The sequence below is a fragment of the Doryrhamphus excisus genome, chromosome 9 (assembly GCF_030265055.1).
Source record: "Doryrhamphus excisus isolate RoL2022-K1 chromosome 9, RoL_Dexc_1.0, whole genome shotgun sequence".
Taxonomy (NCBI): Eukaryota; Metazoa; Chordata; class Actinopteri; order Syngnathiformes; family Syngnathidae; genus Doryrhamphus; species Doryrhamphus excisus.
Window position 1 is genome coordinate 17,447,662 of NC_080474.1, and position 16,797 is coordinate 17,464,458.

Here is a 16,797-nt window from a genome sequence, read left to right on the forward strand (position 1 = left end):
ACATTTGACGTTAATGTGAAGACATTTTGGACAACACGGGTTAGAGCAGCACGTAGCACACAAGTACTCACCCAGAGGAGTAAAACCTCGAGCAGGGCTGGTGTCGCGACTGCTCTCGCGGCTAGTATCGCGACTGCAACCCTGACTCATGCTGGGACGGGGAATGCGGCTCCGGGCTAGCGTGCGGTAGGGAAGAGCAGCAGGCAGAATAGTGTTTTTACCATAAAGGCTAGCTGCGAGGACAACACAGTTAGGTGGAAATGTAAGTGTGCATTCAGGAATGTTAAAAAGAGGTGGAGAGGGGAAACAATTATGGGAAGAACATGTAGAACTGAATGAAAACCAGGTTTTCGTGGTGGTCTGATAGTACTACTGCTGGTATCACTAACATGAGGAAGGTAACGACCAGCAGTTCAGTATTATCATCTATAGCAGGAGCATCCAAATTTTACCTGATTTAGTGCTGCAAGGGCACGTTGATGGATTCTGCACATTAAAGATGCTTAAATAAATCCAAAGTGGACAGATATAGGCTAAGCATCTGAAAAAAAATTTAGTTTTGTGTGATAAGTGACTAAGAAATTAGTGCAACATCTAATAATATATCTCATTAACAATCAATTCTTTTAATTATACAAGCAAGTTGTGGACCAAAAATGGCCTTTGGGATGCATTTTTGACACCAATGATCTATACATTTTAAATTTTCTTTCTCCCCCATCCATATAATTTCACTAAAAACACTAAAAAATAAAATATGTGCAATTTATCAGTAGATGAAAATGCTGCACATTTTGACATGGGAATGTTGTGAATCAGTGTCGAAGGAATTGAGTGTAAAAACAACGATTGAATAAAAGTAAGAAATGCAATCATTTTGGTGCAAAATAAAATCTTCAATATTCACACAATGACTTTTAAATCACATTTAACTTAATCACAGCCATATTTCAAGACACTCCCTCTCAGTATCAGCCATTTTTGATTATTTTGACTGATTTTTCAAGGCACACAGAAAATTGTGTTCTAGGGCTATGTAAGCATGGGACATACCAAAAGAAAGATTAGACTCTCATCAGAAAAAAGAAGTTTGTTTCTACCTTTTTACGTTCATGAATTTAAAAAATTCAATTTTCAACAAAAAAGTGAGAAAATCAGCTTTTTGTAAGAAGGTACATTTTTTTTATACAATTTGTGTCACTGACACGAACCTAGCCATATTTATTTAACCTAAATATCTATACAACAACATAAACAACACAAAAAATGGTTGTTTTAAAAACCAAATAACAATTTATTTACAAATTTAACACCATGAACTATCTGCAATTTTCACAGTTGGAAATAAACTGTGAATGTGCAAGCGTTTGCGCGTGCACGCGCTACACGGCTCTTCCTGCTTGCTGTGGCAGTGCTCCATTACATGGGAAAGATGCATGCTGAGCTCTAAAAAAAAAATGCACTTCTGCCCATTGTGGCCATTCTTGCGGCTTAAAACTGCACCATACATGATCTCTTCTGTTGTGCAGTTGCGTCATCACCTCTTTTTGTCTCTCGCGCAAAAAAAACATAAAGACGTATAATACGTCTTTGGGAAAAGGTGGAAGGGTTGAAAAAAAATGTATAAATATGTCTTTGGTAGCGAATGAGTTAACAACCAGAAGCTGCTCTCTCTATTGCCTCCTGTCTGCTACACACGAAGTCAATGCTGTTGGACTTTCAGATCCAAGTTTGTATTTTTCCTCGTATCTAAAACACCAACAAAACAGTTATAACAGTTTATAACAGTTCATGCCTGTAAAAGTTGTGCGTGTCAGAGTCCTGATCGTACCTAAGCCAAGTCGGCTCGGGCTGGTCTCTCGGCTGCATCCTTGGCTGCGAGGGATCCTGCTACGCCTGTCAGACGGCGTGTTGGACACGGACACGGCAACGCGAGGTACGCGACCATGGCTGCTGTGTCCGAGCAGCTTGCCTGGGGAGCTGGAGCGACTGCCAGCTGTGGACAAATTTAAAAAAATGCTAAAAAAAAATTGTAGCATGGACAATAATTTCAGAATTCAACACAGTCATAACCATTTTCAGCATGGAAAAAAAGTGTGAATACTTATTGAAATGTGATTTCTTAGTTTTAATAAATCTCTTGAAAGAAAAACCTTCAGTCATGCTTTTGGTTCTTTTTATGTCAATAGCTTTTCTTATCTTTTCAGTAGCAAAAGGGTTTCTCCAGGGTTAACGGTCACTATGCAGTCCCCGGTGGAAAAGGTTTGGACACCCCTGTACTGTACTAAATCTTTCCAAGTCAATATAAAACCAGATTTAATACCAGTTTAGCAACAAATGAATGTGAAACAAAGATGGAATGAACAAATAAATGCATATTAGTCACTGCGGACACACACAGGGCCAACATTACATTATGTTTAAAAGGAACACAACTGTTTGCAGACAACAGTTACAGACAAAACAAACTAGAGAATTGCTGAGAAGGGACATTTCGACATTACTGAAGATAAAAAACATTCACAAATAAAGCATGCAACAAAGACATGAACTGAAAAGAAATTGCTAAAGGGAGAAGACAACGTGCAAAGTGGTTTGGGCTCAGGGACAGTGACAGCCATCCAGCTTGTGGATTGGATGAACCTTACCACTGATGGGATTGGCTGATCTGGATCCTGAGTGATGGAAGCAATAGGCAAGACAATTTGACATCAAGAATGATCAAAATGAGATAAGGGGTTTATTATGCAGCATGCACTCTTTGGGCCCTATGAAATCTAGCAGCCATTTTAATGAGGCAACAATTTAACTCTTAATCATTGTCATTTTGACAGCCATATGTTACAAATATGCGCTTTTGAGAGGGAATGATAAACTACGCCTTTGCTACTTTCCCTCTGCTTGTGGCTGACAGATGGAAAGTATGTTTGACAAGCATTTTGACAAAAGTGCTTGAAAAAGGCTTGGAGCTTAACCATCAAACAAAATAGGTACTAATGTAGTATTGCAATCGTAAATATTCACAATTACTGCATTACAGAAATCATAGGGCCCGTATTTTAAATGGCTGTGAATTTGATTACGCAGACAAAAGGGAAAAAATACCGTGTTTCCCCTGTCATTATATTAGGGGGGCACCCCAACCTACCAAGAAGGTCAAGTTCATTTCATTTCATTTCCAGACTATTATAATATATAATATAAGCTGCACCTATTAAATTTAAAGACAAAAAATGATTTGTATATATACTTATATACAATATATATATATATAGTATATATATTGTATATATACTACTTAGTGAGATAGATAGTGAGAAAGATTTTTTTAATTGGATAAATTATTTTGGCAGTAGCACACACACAGCCGATATATACTCTTGAATGCATATTGTTTTGAGAAGCAAAACGCTTACTTCACTGACCCCACCACCTAGCCGGTACTACTTGCCTCAACACCCAAAAGTGGGGGCAAAGTCACAGTTGATACACTGCACTGCTAATGCAGATGTCATACAACTTTGTGTCAAAAAATCCCTTTAACTCCATACCCAACCCCCAAACACTACATCGCACTACATACGGCTATGCTGCACGTATATGTGCACGGCTGCACTTTGTGTTGTTTTAGTGATAATCAGCACTAACCCCAACCCAAACACACATGATGCACATGTGTACATATGAGTGAGGAGTGCCCCCCACCCTCAAAGCTGTAAAGTTAGGAGAAACACTCATCTATATTTTTAAAAACAAAATCATATTTCTACTTCCAAGCGCACACATGACGTAAAGGCATGTCTGCACACAGCCACAGACTTTTTAGTGGCAGACGTGTTTCGACAGCAAGAAACCTCATGCGTACACAAAACCAGAGCAAAGAAAACACTCACACATCAGGGGTGAAATGTGTGAGTTCGAAAACAATGTCAAGGTTGAGATGATGGTCGAACTGTTACTGTGAATACAAGTGTTTCATGAGAAAAGTAAGAATTTACATACGCTGGGACTGAGAAACCACTTTGGCTCGACTGCGCCCTCTACGGTCCACCACTGATGTGCTCGATCCGCTTACACTACCAGAACTTTGCCTTCTGGTACGAACACGACCTGGATTACAAGGGAGGGTAAGAAGAAGAAGACAAGTGAGCTTGCTTTCACTGTCTGTCTACTTATGGTTCAACCCACAATGAAGAAGACATAGATGAGGGCTTTAGGTCCCAAAAAACACACAACCTGGAGGACAAACATAGTTTGTTAGAAAATATGCTGAAAATAAAACAGAAAACTTTTATTTTAGAGTCATAGTGGGCTCTGGAATGAGTAAAGAAACTTTCCTTTTGTCTGGACACTTTCCAGTATATTTAAATGTGTCTTTTATTTTATAGATTTTATTATATTTTATTTATTTTATTAAGGGTGTAACAGTACATCATCATCACAATTTAGTACATATCTCGAATTTAATGTAACGAAAACTGCTTAGCCTTTGTGTGAAAAACGTTCATCATTCTTAAAATGAAACAAACGTTTGGTAAAGTGTATCGTGTAGGAAATCGGAAATGAAAAATCCATACAAATACATGTACTATTACACCCTTATGGACATGCATATAGCATTTTGATACAATTGCAACCAAATAATTATTTAATATAGCTAATAGGCAGTCCTGATCAGAATTTGAAGACCATTTGAAAATTAGCAATAATAATAATAATAATAATTTAGCGTGTTTTTGTTTCATTTATGGATGTGTGTTTATATAACCAACCCTTTAGTGACAACCTAAGAGGAGAGAAACAAAAATGACAGATACACAATTACTAAAAAATGACACCAGTACTCATCATGATATAACAGTGTCAGACATTTGTGTAAGAAAAGAATAGTCAATACTGTCGTCTGGCTTACTGGAAGGTGCAAGTCCATGCAGACAGACCATGCAGTTCGATTGAAATTGCTTCATTGAATGAACTAGACAAATAAACTACAATTAGAAATAAACAGACAAATAAAGGGAGGACAAGGCAGGATGTAAACACAGCTGACAAAAAGACATACAAAATAGTCAGTACAGTTTCCATAAAAATACACACACATAAACACATCCAGTAAGTCTTACCATCACTTTTACCAGGAGTGCCGTCTTTTGGATATTTAAGAAAGGACGTGCAGCAATGAGTGAGAGAAGAGGTAGAGTTAGTGATGGTTTATGTAGGAAGTGAGCCTCATTGTGGTTGCCATACGGTTGTGTCAATCCATTGGGCGAAAAAAGTAAGGAGTTAGGCTGAAATTGAGTACTTATCGACATTGACTATTGTACCTTTGATTATGTTTCACTGTAACAATTCAAAGTGCTAAGTCATGGATTACCTAATGATGCGTAAGATCCTGGTGGGAGGGCAGCTGCCGAGTTGAACGGCGAGGATGCGGAAACAGTTGACACCCTTGACTTGGCGCTGGAAGCGGCGTTTACATCGACGTCGCTACGGGAACGCTGAAGAGAACCTGCTGTCATCGGTAACCGGGTGCTCACTAACTTAGCTGAAACAACAGAGAGGAAAATAATTACTTCTATTGGACTTTAAATGAGAGGCAGAAAACCCAGACAAATACAACATTAAGGAAAGCACTGCAGAAAAAATATTCGACATTTGATCCTTCATTTTTAATTGTAATTTTATATTAATATTTCATTAATGACTGTTGTTTTAATGGATGGCAAATATGCTTACTCCTTGCGAGGCTGCCTCCAATGACAGTTTTCACAGACAGTGGTCGGCTGTAATGAAGAGAAATAAAAACACGTTTTAGAATCCCACACAAGTGACAAATTAGCCTGTGTGGACATGAAAAGAACAGTATACGAATTATTAAAATGTGCACACGGCAGAGCCAAACATAAAACACATTGGGTACTGGTTACATGTGCTTATGTTGAAATTCACTGATACATTTTCAGATAGATAACCTGACAACCTGCTTCCCAATAATGCCCAACATTTTTTTTTCCAACCAAAAAGGGTATTTAGAAAATAATACAGTTAAAAACAATTGCACGCACAACACTAAAAGCATGTCAATATGTGAAATATGTGGAAACGTATTGGGTAAAAAAATGTAAACAAATTTTAAAATATGAGCCAGGTTAAGAAAGCAACTACAAATGCTTGATATTGACTTTCTAATGATATCAGATATAGTGTTTATCCAATACGATTGTACCATTCTGACTACATACTAGTGCCCACACTACTTCCTACAATTTGTCGGACATACTGATTTGTGCAAGGGTCACAAAGTACGTTTTAAATAAGTTAAATGATGGCCAGATTGCTCTACATGTGCAGGTATCTACCTCATTATTTTACAATTGTATAGGTGTAAAAAACACAACAAACAGATACAAGTATGTAAACATCTTAGACACAAAGCAAGACCTCAACAAAAATGTCTACAAACTAAAAATGTTTTCTTACTTAAGACTCTCCTGAGAAGACGATGAGGAACGATCAGATTGAGGAAGAGACATGATGCTGTCAGAGCCCTTCAGATGAGACTGCAATGCTTTCTGGTATGTGGATTCCAGTGCTTGGAAGAGATGCTCAGCCTCTCGGCTATAGTGACCATGGAAGCCCCAGTAACATCTAGACACCAGGACAAGTAAAAGGTGAGGGCATCCATGGATTCAAACAGTATTCAAACCATTGCATCAAAGCTCATTCAGGACATGATGGATATCTACAGATACAATCCATAAATGTTCCACATTTTCCATAATTCCATTCTTCAGACTAACAATCCATATTCCCAAATTCCATATTTTCCCCAAACACAAATGCCACTTGTACTTGTACTTGATGTTGTACTTACTTCCTAGCAATTGATCTGGCTTCAGAATCAGCATCATGAATGCCCTTCCTGATGGTTTCGGTCAGAACAGCAACATGCCTAGGATAATAACAAAACATGGTGAGGAGTACTTCTTCGGTAGTTCCCTTGGTGGTCTGCAGGGAATGTGAACACATCTAACAGGTTTCACATGATTTTAAAGTCCCAATAAGAGAGGGGGCCAGTTTCCATTTCACTGGAATGATTAACGTTTCCCACTTTAATGGACATCATCAGTGGTGCATCCAGCCAACGCTTAGTTACCTCCAATGCCATCATCTGGTAACGAATAGGAGGATAAATGGCAGAAGAAATCATAAAATAAGTATTTGATGACATGCACAGTCCATCATGTTGATGATGATTAATTATATATTTATTGTGACAGTGAGACTGAATGTAAATAATAATGATAATACTATTAAATTAAAAAATTCTGCTTGATTGATTGAGGGATGGTTGTTTGGCTATATGTGCCCTGTGATTGGCTGGCGACCAGTTCAAGGTGTACCCCGCCTCTCGCCCGAAGACAGCTGGGATAGGCTCCAGCTCCGTCCGCGAACCTCGTGAGGATAAGCGGTAGAAAATGAATGATTGAGGGATGGTGTTGTTGGGCTCAAATTTCTCTGCCTCTAATCACTTCCAGTCCACTTGATGACAAAAAGCTCGATTCTGGTCTCATGTGACCACATCAAATTCTCCCAAGCCTTGTCTGAGTCACACAGGAAATTGAAAGGTCTATACATGTGTCTTCTTGAGCTGCGGGACCTTGTGGGCACTGCAGGATGTGCAATCAAATACTACATATATTTCCCCCACTGTATATGCAGTACAATACACTGTTGGACAACTGTGATAAAAACAAAAAACTTATATAAATATATTCAACAGGATGTGCTGCTTACCTTTCTAGTGTGTTTGTGTGCCACTCTTGTAGCATCAGGTCTAAAAACTCATAACAGCGTCTGGAAAAGGGTACAACATTTACATTTGTTGAATAAATAACACAATGATACAATGGTACATGCTATTATAAAACTGCATCCACTGTATGGGTTTACTAATACAACTAAAACCACTGTACAGTATGTGCAAATGTGTTTCCCGATTAATTCCACAACAATTACTGCATCAGTTAACAAACATGGCTGAAACCGTTTTAAAACAAATCAAATCACTTCAATTGACAACAAAAAAGCCGGCTCCCTTACCGTCTGACTGCGACTGATTTAGAGGTGCAGTTACTTGTAATGATGGGGATAAGACGTAGGTAGTGTGTATGCTGGAAGAGGAAAGAGAGCAGGGATGTCAAAAGCCAGACTTTAGGAGGAACTGGAGCAAACCCTCGACCCCTGACCAACCGCAACAGAGTAGGAGGAGTAATACACACAACATAGAAATACTGGTTTTTCATCAACAAATCTTACCCGGAGGATTAGGCGGATAGCAGCCACTCCAGACGTGGCCATGACTTTGGCACTGTTGGGCACAAGGTTCAGCAAGATGGGCATGACATTTTCTGCTCCGTGGTCAAACTTGTTACCCAGCAGTGATGATAAATGGCTGACAGAGAGAAGGGAGGACATGGTGTTGAAAAACAATGTCAATTTAGTACATTTCTGTTAGACATTAATAATGTATCTACCAATCCCAACATTTGCCTCCTTTTCAGAGCCTCTAGCAAAGTTTTTCCTTAAAGTTACAATCGATTTTGTAATCATCATCAGGAATTTGCCACACACACTGTGCAGCAAATATTTGACTGTGAGAGGCAATGACATAGGAAATGGCTAAGCTGCATGTACGCAAGTGTGCACGTGTTTGGTCCAATTCATCAACCTGACCTCCCTACATAGAAATAGCCTTTGCTATTGGGCCTGGAATACGTGGTGGTGTCCATTCATCAAATGTCAGCTTTTCCACTTCATTTGTACTGTGTTCCATCCCATCAAATCTGTAATAAAATGTCCATGAGGAATGTTTTTTGGTCAGGAAGCCTAATGCTTGATTCATATCTCAGCAGGGCTCATCTTAGCAGAGAAATGTTACATATGATTGCACTGTTTAGCCTCACCAGTTCTAGATCATCATCTGATATCAATCAAACAAATATATTCCTGCTATAAAAAATGTGACTATATGTGCAATGGCTGTGAAAGAAGAAATGATGACACCGCACTTGCACATCATATGAGGCTTTCTAACAGTTGTGGATCATTTACAGATACTGCAAGTTATTTTATATTTATGCAGTAAACTTTTAGAACTACAGTGTGGAAGTAAAGGTTTACTCCAAAGTTAACTAAACCTACTACACAGATATACTGTTAACGGTCCATAAGTCAATTCAGAGGTCAAAGGTTTCTTGTACTAGATCACCAGGGTTCTTATATTTGGCCCATTTCACTTTACAGGTACTTTCCAAAGTTTTGTGGATGTGGCTTGGAAAAGTTTCAGATGCCCACACATCAGTGCTGGTCTTTGAAACAGGAGAAGCTCACTGGGGTCTGACTTGTATCGACATGTCATAGTAGATGGTACATCACGATATGAACATTGCTCCCTCACTATCTCGTTTGTTTCGACTACAGAGCACACCAGCATGTACTAAGCCACACCTACTAAATTTAAAAAGAAAACAGATTTGTACATACAGTACATACGCCTATCTATCAGCCACATTGTAACACGGGATAATTAGTACACATAAAGATGTTATACAGGCAGTTTTTTTTTTTTTATTTGATTAAATAAGCAGAACAGTGCGTGTAACGCGGCTAGTTAAACAGTAGCCAACAGAAAAGTCATTTATTGGCTTCCTCCTCCTCCCAGGAACTAAAACCACTCAAGTAGTCTTCTTCAGCAACCAAATTGAAAACATATTTAGAAAGTCATAAACAGGTTTACTATGCTCGAACTATGAAAATATTCCATTTATTAATATTGAATTCTACTTATATTGCGGATATTCACTTATCGCAATCGGGTCGGGAACCAATTAACCGGGATAAACGAGGGATGGCTGGAATACGACTGCTCTGACTGCGGTCTCCCCTTGAAGCTGTGTTCCAAACTCTTTGTAAGCAGTTTATGTATCTATGGGATTAAAGTCCAAAAACTTGTGAGGCCAGGATCTGAATTTACTTATCGATGTTTTGGTTCATTGTGATACTCAAAGACCAATCCATCCAATCTTTAGTGTTCTGGCTAAGGCCAGGGAGTTCTCATTCAGGTTTCTATGGTACAAGATCCCATTTGTTGGCTCAGATTTCACATTGACAGAGAGAGAGAGACATTGGGCATTGGGCATGGTACATTACTTTCCGTCCCGATGGGATTGATTTATTATTTTTTAATCTTACCCTAGAGTGATGCAGGCCTCACGGACCACCTGTGAGCGCAGATCTTTAGCTGACAGTTTGAGTGGCACCTCCAGCAGACGGAGCTGCTGAGGGAAGCCTTCGTACTCTGCTGCCCCAGCCAACATCAACGAGCGAACTTTTTTCAGCTAAAAGACACAGAGACAAAGAGCTGGGACTTAATGTGTGTAGTTCTTCCCCCCTGGAGTTCTGATTTTTAAATTTAGATCAGAGGTGTGCTCAGCGTGTAGATGTGTGACTTACTGCCACCACACGATGCTCCCAGTCATGTTTGTCATCTGATAAAACTTCTCGGATCTTAGTCAGCTGATCCTCCAGCTCCCTGTTGGAGTAAATCTGGAGACAGATTTGTTCTTATTATCAGAACCAGTTATTCTGTAGTCATATGTTGAAATACCTGAACTGAGGGCACATCTTCAAAGGCTTTTATGAAATCCTCTTCATCGACAGCACCGGCTGCTGCTTCTTTACCTTTGGAAAGAATATTCAGTTTTCATTAAGCACATACAATATTACACTTCTGAACAAACGTATTAGTAACTTCCGGATTGTAAGCAAAGCATAAAAATGCAAAAAGAAGCAGCAGGAGCAAAAACTCCTTTAACAAAAGGTGAACTGTTAAGTGTTTATTTGTTGAACTCAGAGGTAAAGTCACGTGTTTAATTTGGGACACTCTCACCTGTGGCCTTCGCTGTAGTTGCAGAGCTGGGTCTTCTCGCGGTAGTTATTGTAGTTCTCCTGCCACCGGGAGGTGCTTTAGAGGATGAGGAGGAGGAGGACCGGCCTCCATCAACAGAATCCTCATCTTCGAAGTTCTTGTCTACAAAATATATTATATATTTATATCTAAGCATATTTCAGAAACACAAAATTTCAGGACCACTCACCTGAGCCGGATGATGGGATCATGTTCCCAGACCTTTGAACTTCGTCAAACTTGCTGAAGATAACATTCAAACTATGAAGGAGGCAGGGGACAATAATAAGTAAAACACAGAATCAAAAAGATAGATAGAACAAATAGCAGCAAGGATTCAAAATACACAGAACTTAAAGGGGACCTATTACTTTTCTAACCTATACATGTAGTTAGAATGTTGTATTCTTGTGTTAAACGATGCCAAAGTTTCAGATAATGAGGTTTGCTCATTGCCCTGAAAGTAAAACTGCCGCTTTGGCATGTGACCAATCACAGCATGCCTGGGGGCGGGCCATAGGCGGAATAAATTAGAACAAACTGTTTTGGCAGGAAGCACATATTAAAGGAAGGAATCGGTGCAGATTCTGCAAAATCAAAAAAAAATTCTGTATGGGTTATTGTGTGTAGCTGCTCTATAGGAGACCACAACTCAATACAAAGGGTCGAAAAATTAGCATAATAGGTCCCCTTTAAGAAAGTGCTCACACTAGGTCATTTGTACCAGGATGGACTTGCACCTGCAATTCCCTCCCTAACCCCCCTGGACCCTGCTGAGCTGCGTTCTCACTGACCATTCGTGTTACAAACTGCCTTAAAATGTATATAATAATTGTAAAAAGCCCTGAAAAAAGTGACAACATCATGTTTGCACACCCCTGATTTTGAGTGTTTCTATTTATTTCTATCATAAAATGATTCGATTATCATAAAGGAGCAGCGAGGAGTCATTTGATGACTTGAATCATGCCGTGTCCGAGCCCACTTCTTCCAGTTGTACCAGAGGAGCAGGAAAATGAGCGTGGATCACAGTGTCAAGTGGGCCCAAGCATGGAACAAATGGCCTAGTGTGAGCATGTAGAAAGGAATACAAAAATAGCAAAATGGGTATTTAAAATTAATATCTGGCACTGGTGAGAAGCAGGCGTACGAAGAAAAAGTAAAGGCCTAAAGTCTGCCCTCAAAAAGAGCAACTGATTAATAGAACAATGTGGTTTGGTGTGTACATGTCATGAGGCAGAGGAACAACTTGTGAGCATGAAATCAAACCTTTGCAAGATTTGAAGAAGCTATGTTTATCTGAACAGCAACAAACCTTACAAATCATTTATACTCTAATGTTGTATCAGATAAGAATGACAGACATTTATGTGTTTCCACATGTCGCAACTAATAGGTGTGATGCAAAAATGCCTGAGGAAAACAGAAACAGCAGGAAGAAAAGAAATACTTTTGGAAGTACCGTGATTGAGGCAGGCCTTTCTTGCTGAGATCCATCCTCACTCTCTCACCCACGTGTCTGTAAATTTCCACCAAACTACTCATAGCCCCATCTCGAACCTAGAACACATTTTTAATTAGTACACATTTTTGACTATACTAAATACTACTCTATATAGTACTTAGGTTATAACATGTATGGATGACTTGATGCCACTTTTTCAGGTCTGATACGGATACCTACACCAGTCTGATACCTTATTTTCTCCTTATTGCAGTATTATTTGTATGCATGAATTTTGCTTAATATAGACATACAAAAGAACACTATGTTCAAACCATGCAACAATATTGTGCTCCCCTGAAGACATTGGATTACCCTCAACGTGACTCAAGTTATGCAATAACGCTGCTGCTGCTTTTTATTTCGACTTTCTAAAACTGAATTAACTTGAACTTTTCAACTTGTCAGTTGTAAAATAAATCAAAAAGGAATTTATAATTCCAATGTACTGTACATTGAGATACCTCACACTCAAAGTGTCCAAAAATTCAATGCAGAAAAAAACAGAAAAAACACAACTTGTATCATTAGAACTTAAAATACAAAAAAATAGCATATCAACTTGGAACACAATACCTGTCATCCCGACATAAAAGTGGAGATTCTTCAAGCATATACCGTCACACTGACAAATGAAGCTTAATGTTGGTGGTATACGGTTGGATAGGGGGTGGGCATAATGAAAGTGCTGATCTTAAAATAAATATTCATACATTCATTTTCTACCACTTATTCTCACGAGTACCCGGAGAAAACCTACACATGCACGGGGAGAACATGCAAACTCCACACAGAGATGGCCGAGGGAGGAATTGAACTCGGGTATCCTAGCTGTGTGGCCTGCGCGCTAACCACTCACTCACCATGCAGCCCAATATCCATACAATTTTTCATTATATCGACAGTATTTTCAACTATGATGACACTGCATAAATAACATTTTAGAGTTTACTCAACAGCAAAAAGGTTTATGCATTTAAGACACGGCAGCCATACCTGGCTGGTGGGATCCCCCAACAGGTTACATATGTGGGGGACAATCTTACTGAGCGTCAGGCCATGAGCTCCATACCTGAAGACAAAATAGGGTCAATTAGTTAAACAATTGTATTACATTGCATCACTTAATATATGGTTTTGGACAGAGCAAACTACAGTTTAAAAACATGCTTTCAACATCAACAATTGAAAACACTAGGCGGTGATTCTGGTCATTTCAGCTCATTCCAACCATGTGACCTAGGGGTAATCTGCGTCAAATCCTATCTTGAGTTGGTGTGTCAGCTGTCAATACACTACCACAGAAATGTGCAGATGAAGTTGAATCTGGTGAACCAAACTTCGTTCCACACTCGCATGGCATTAAAACATTTACAAAAGCATGGAGACAAATAGCTTGTTTACATCTGGTTGGGTCCATGAACTAGACAGCCATCCATTTTCTATGTTGCTTATCCTCACTAGGGTAGCAGGGGTATGCTGGAGCCTATCCCAGCTGTCTTTGGGTGAGAGGCGGGGTACACCGAGTACACTAAGTGGATGCACTTATCGAGTCATCGAGAGCCTTAAGAATTCAATGTATGTTGCCCATAGAGGAAAGGAGTCCAAATTAAAACTACAAGGAGATGAATTTGCAAAACTTGAATGAGCAATTGCAAACAACAGAAATGAAATGTAGACTCACATATTCAATGTGGCAATAAGGCAAAGGCACACTCCTTCTCTTGTCCTGTTGTTCTTATGCTTGAAGCCTCCCAGCATTCGGTCCCACACAAACTGCAAAAACACAAAGAAAGATTTAATTTACAAAGTCATTAAATTGTTAAATGACCACAAAGGAATTTACTACAGCAAATGTTAAATGTACAGCAAATACAGTATGTTCATATCTGTTGGTACCTGTGGAGTTGCAGCTTGTTCCATGATTTTCAGCAGCAGTGCTTGGTCTTGTTCTCTCACTTGGTCTTTGGCATCCCCCAATCGGTCAATAAGACTGGGCAGAACTGAAGGAGCAATTTTAAGACAGACTTCAGTTCAGATTACCAGTTATAACAGGTTTATTTTATAGGTCATTCAAAGTTCACCCATTTGCTCCAAAGTAAAAAAAAATAGTGCCATTTGTGCTGTTTTGTGGTGTTAAAATGAGCATTTGTGATGTCATATGCATTTTCTATGGTTCTATTTTCCTTTGATGGCAGCAACAGCCTGGATGTGAAGAAGACAGAAGTTGCTGAATTGCACGCTGATAGAGGGAAATGGTAACAAATCCAGCGGCGACAAAAGTACAGGCAGCTTACACTACTTTGACTGAAAATTGACTGAAAACCTCCTGCAATAATCAAATTGGTGAATATTCCTGAAGTATCCATGAAGTATCAAAGGCAACACACTTCAATACTATTAACTTTCAAAAACAATCAGAAAGGGACAAAACCTACCTGTTCCCACCTGGGCTCTAAACCGTTCTTGTAACCTCGTCACTAAAGCAGAGAGCAGATCCAAGCCGAGAAGAGCCACCTGGTGAAGTAAAAGTATATGAAGAGGTTTACTTCATTTTGACATCACATCAGCAAACCATTTAAAAACATGAACATAATCACTGTCACAAATAGCTTACAATACTCCTTCAGCAGCCATTCCATATTATAATAACACATTTATTTTTTTTTCTGGTTTCCTACACACTTGTTGTATGAATGGCAAATTAACATTTACACACAACAGCAATGAATATGTTAGAGCAATGAATGAACAGACTTTAGTCTTTCACGACCACGTGGGATGTGAGAGATTTGGGGCACCTCATTTGTCACCTCATTTGGTGACAAGAATTTCATTTCAAGCCTGTGCTAAATCAAATCTTCATTCATTGGATGGACATGTAGCGTGTTTCCCAGCCTGTTGTCAGCATGTCGTATGATCACAGTAGTCTCTTTGACTGCATGGGGTAATTTGACAAGGCCCAAACAAAAACCCATGAGATGAGAGCTCAGTCTATTCATTTTCATATTTTTATGACAAGTCCCCAACATAAATGGTGACAACTGAATACTCTCCACAGTCACCAAGTAAAATCATATTAATATTTTATACATAATGTCTTGAAGTGTTAATGTTGAGCTCAGGAATTATATTATATAATGTGTATAACTACGTTTATGCATCTTTGAGGTGATGATGCATCAGAAGAAAGTCCATATTATGTCCACTAAATAGGAACGTTCTGCTCACTTATCTCTATACACAAAGGCCTACTCTGTCCATACATACTCATGCAAATACTGCATCCTATCCCAGCTGTCTTCGGGCGAGAGGCGGGGTACATCCAGGACTGGTCGCCAGCCAACCACAGGGCACATATAAACAAACAACCACTCACATGCACATTCATCCATTTAGAGCCGATACTGATTGCTGGATTAACAAAAACAACAAACTTTGGATTAATCATGAAGAAAATAACTATTAGTTGCAGCCCTGGATAATAGTGTCATCAACATATAGGTGTATACAAGCATCACTTACAGCCTGTACAATATTACTAATATAAATGCAGTGTTGGACTCAATATGGAACCTTGAGTGAAGCATGCACACATCAATCAGCGCCAATTTCCTTAATATTGAGGTAATGGCGATTGGCGCTATTTAAGAAATGACCCTTTGATACAATATAAAGTAGTCAGCGTACAGCTTGAATAAGTGTAAATTTCCAGAAAACAAAACAAGTCAACACAACTACTAATGTCAGTACACTCCTGAGTGAAAAGGCCCAAATTGGGCCTGATTACCAATTTTCCCTTCCCTAATGTCAAGTGATAATGTCAAGTGAATTGTTAATTGTATTACAAAATCTCAGTTGTGAATGGGGAGCAAGTGTGTTAAACTTGGTGGTCACCGGTGCATCATTTTTATGTATAATTTTAAGTATGAATGTGTCATTAAAAGAGCTCATATTGCTTCTAACAAAACTATATGAGCATCTCACTGGCAGAAGATTATACTCCATATCTAATCACGCTTAAAACTTCCAAGGAATATAATCAGGTTACTGTTGTAGAAGTTTATCACATTTTTATTTTACCAACCAGGACTAATTTGTACTTGCACCAAGGTTTTTCCTTTGGCTTGTGTTAAGAATACATGTTCTGAAACCATTTTAGTACAGCCACAAGCCGTGTCCCGGCCGGAGGCCTATCAGACGTTAGCCACGGGATGGGCTGTGACGTCAGTGAGTCCTATGTGCCCCAGGCGCGGACTATAAACGGCAGCGGTATCAGGAATGACATTGACAAATTACAGTAGCATCTGTTATAGAGAGGAAA

General features: G+C 39.1%; 1 protein-coding gene across 1 annotated transcript in view; it reads right to left on the reverse strand.

Moving 5' to 3' along the window:
- The window catches only part of clasp1a (cytoplasmic linker associated protein 1a), a 42,491-nt gene that overhangs the window by 18,284 nt on the left and 7,410 nt on the right, over positions 1-16,797 (reverse strand). The window contains exons 3-24 of the mRNA XM_058081557.1: positions 14,912-14,990; positions 14,373-14,476; positions 14,158-14,249; positions 13,470-13,545; positions 12,432-12,529; positions 11,160-11,230; positions 10,952-11,092; positions 10,670-10,743; positions 10,516-10,608; positions 10,255-10,400; positions 8,320-8,455; positions 8,104-8,174; positions 7,798-7,857; positions 6,875-6,952; positions 6,481-6,648; positions 5,737-5,783; positions 5,375-5,545; positions 5,124-5,147; positions 4,003-4,110; positions 2,649-2,675; positions 1,832-1,996; positions 72-176 (exon numbers count right to left, since the gene is read on the reverse strand). Coding sequence (XP_057937540.1) covers positions 72-176; positions 1,832-1,996; positions 2,649-2,675; positions 4,003-4,110; positions 5,124-5,147; positions 5,375-5,545; positions 5,737-5,783; positions 6,481-6,648; positions 6,875-6,952; positions 7,798-7,857; positions 8,104-8,174; positions 8,320-8,455; positions 10,255-10,400; positions 10,516-10,608; positions 10,670-10,743; positions 10,952-11,092; positions 11,160-11,230; positions 12,432-12,529; positions 13,470-13,545; positions 14,158-14,249; positions 14,373-14,476; positions 14,912-14,990 — 2,134 coding nt within the window. The remainder of the gene's footprint in view (positions 1-71; positions 177-1,831; positions 1,997-2,648; positions 2,676-4,002; positions 4,111-5,123; positions 5,148-5,374; positions 5,546-5,736; positions 5,784-6,480; positions 6,649-6,874; positions 6,953-7,797; positions 7,858-8,103; positions 8,175-8,319; positions 8,456-10,254; positions 10,401-10,515; positions 10,609-10,669; positions 10,744-10,951; positions 11,093-11,159; positions 11,231-12,431; positions 12,530-13,469; positions 13,546-14,157; positions 14,250-14,372; positions 14,477-14,911; positions 14,991-16,797) is intronic.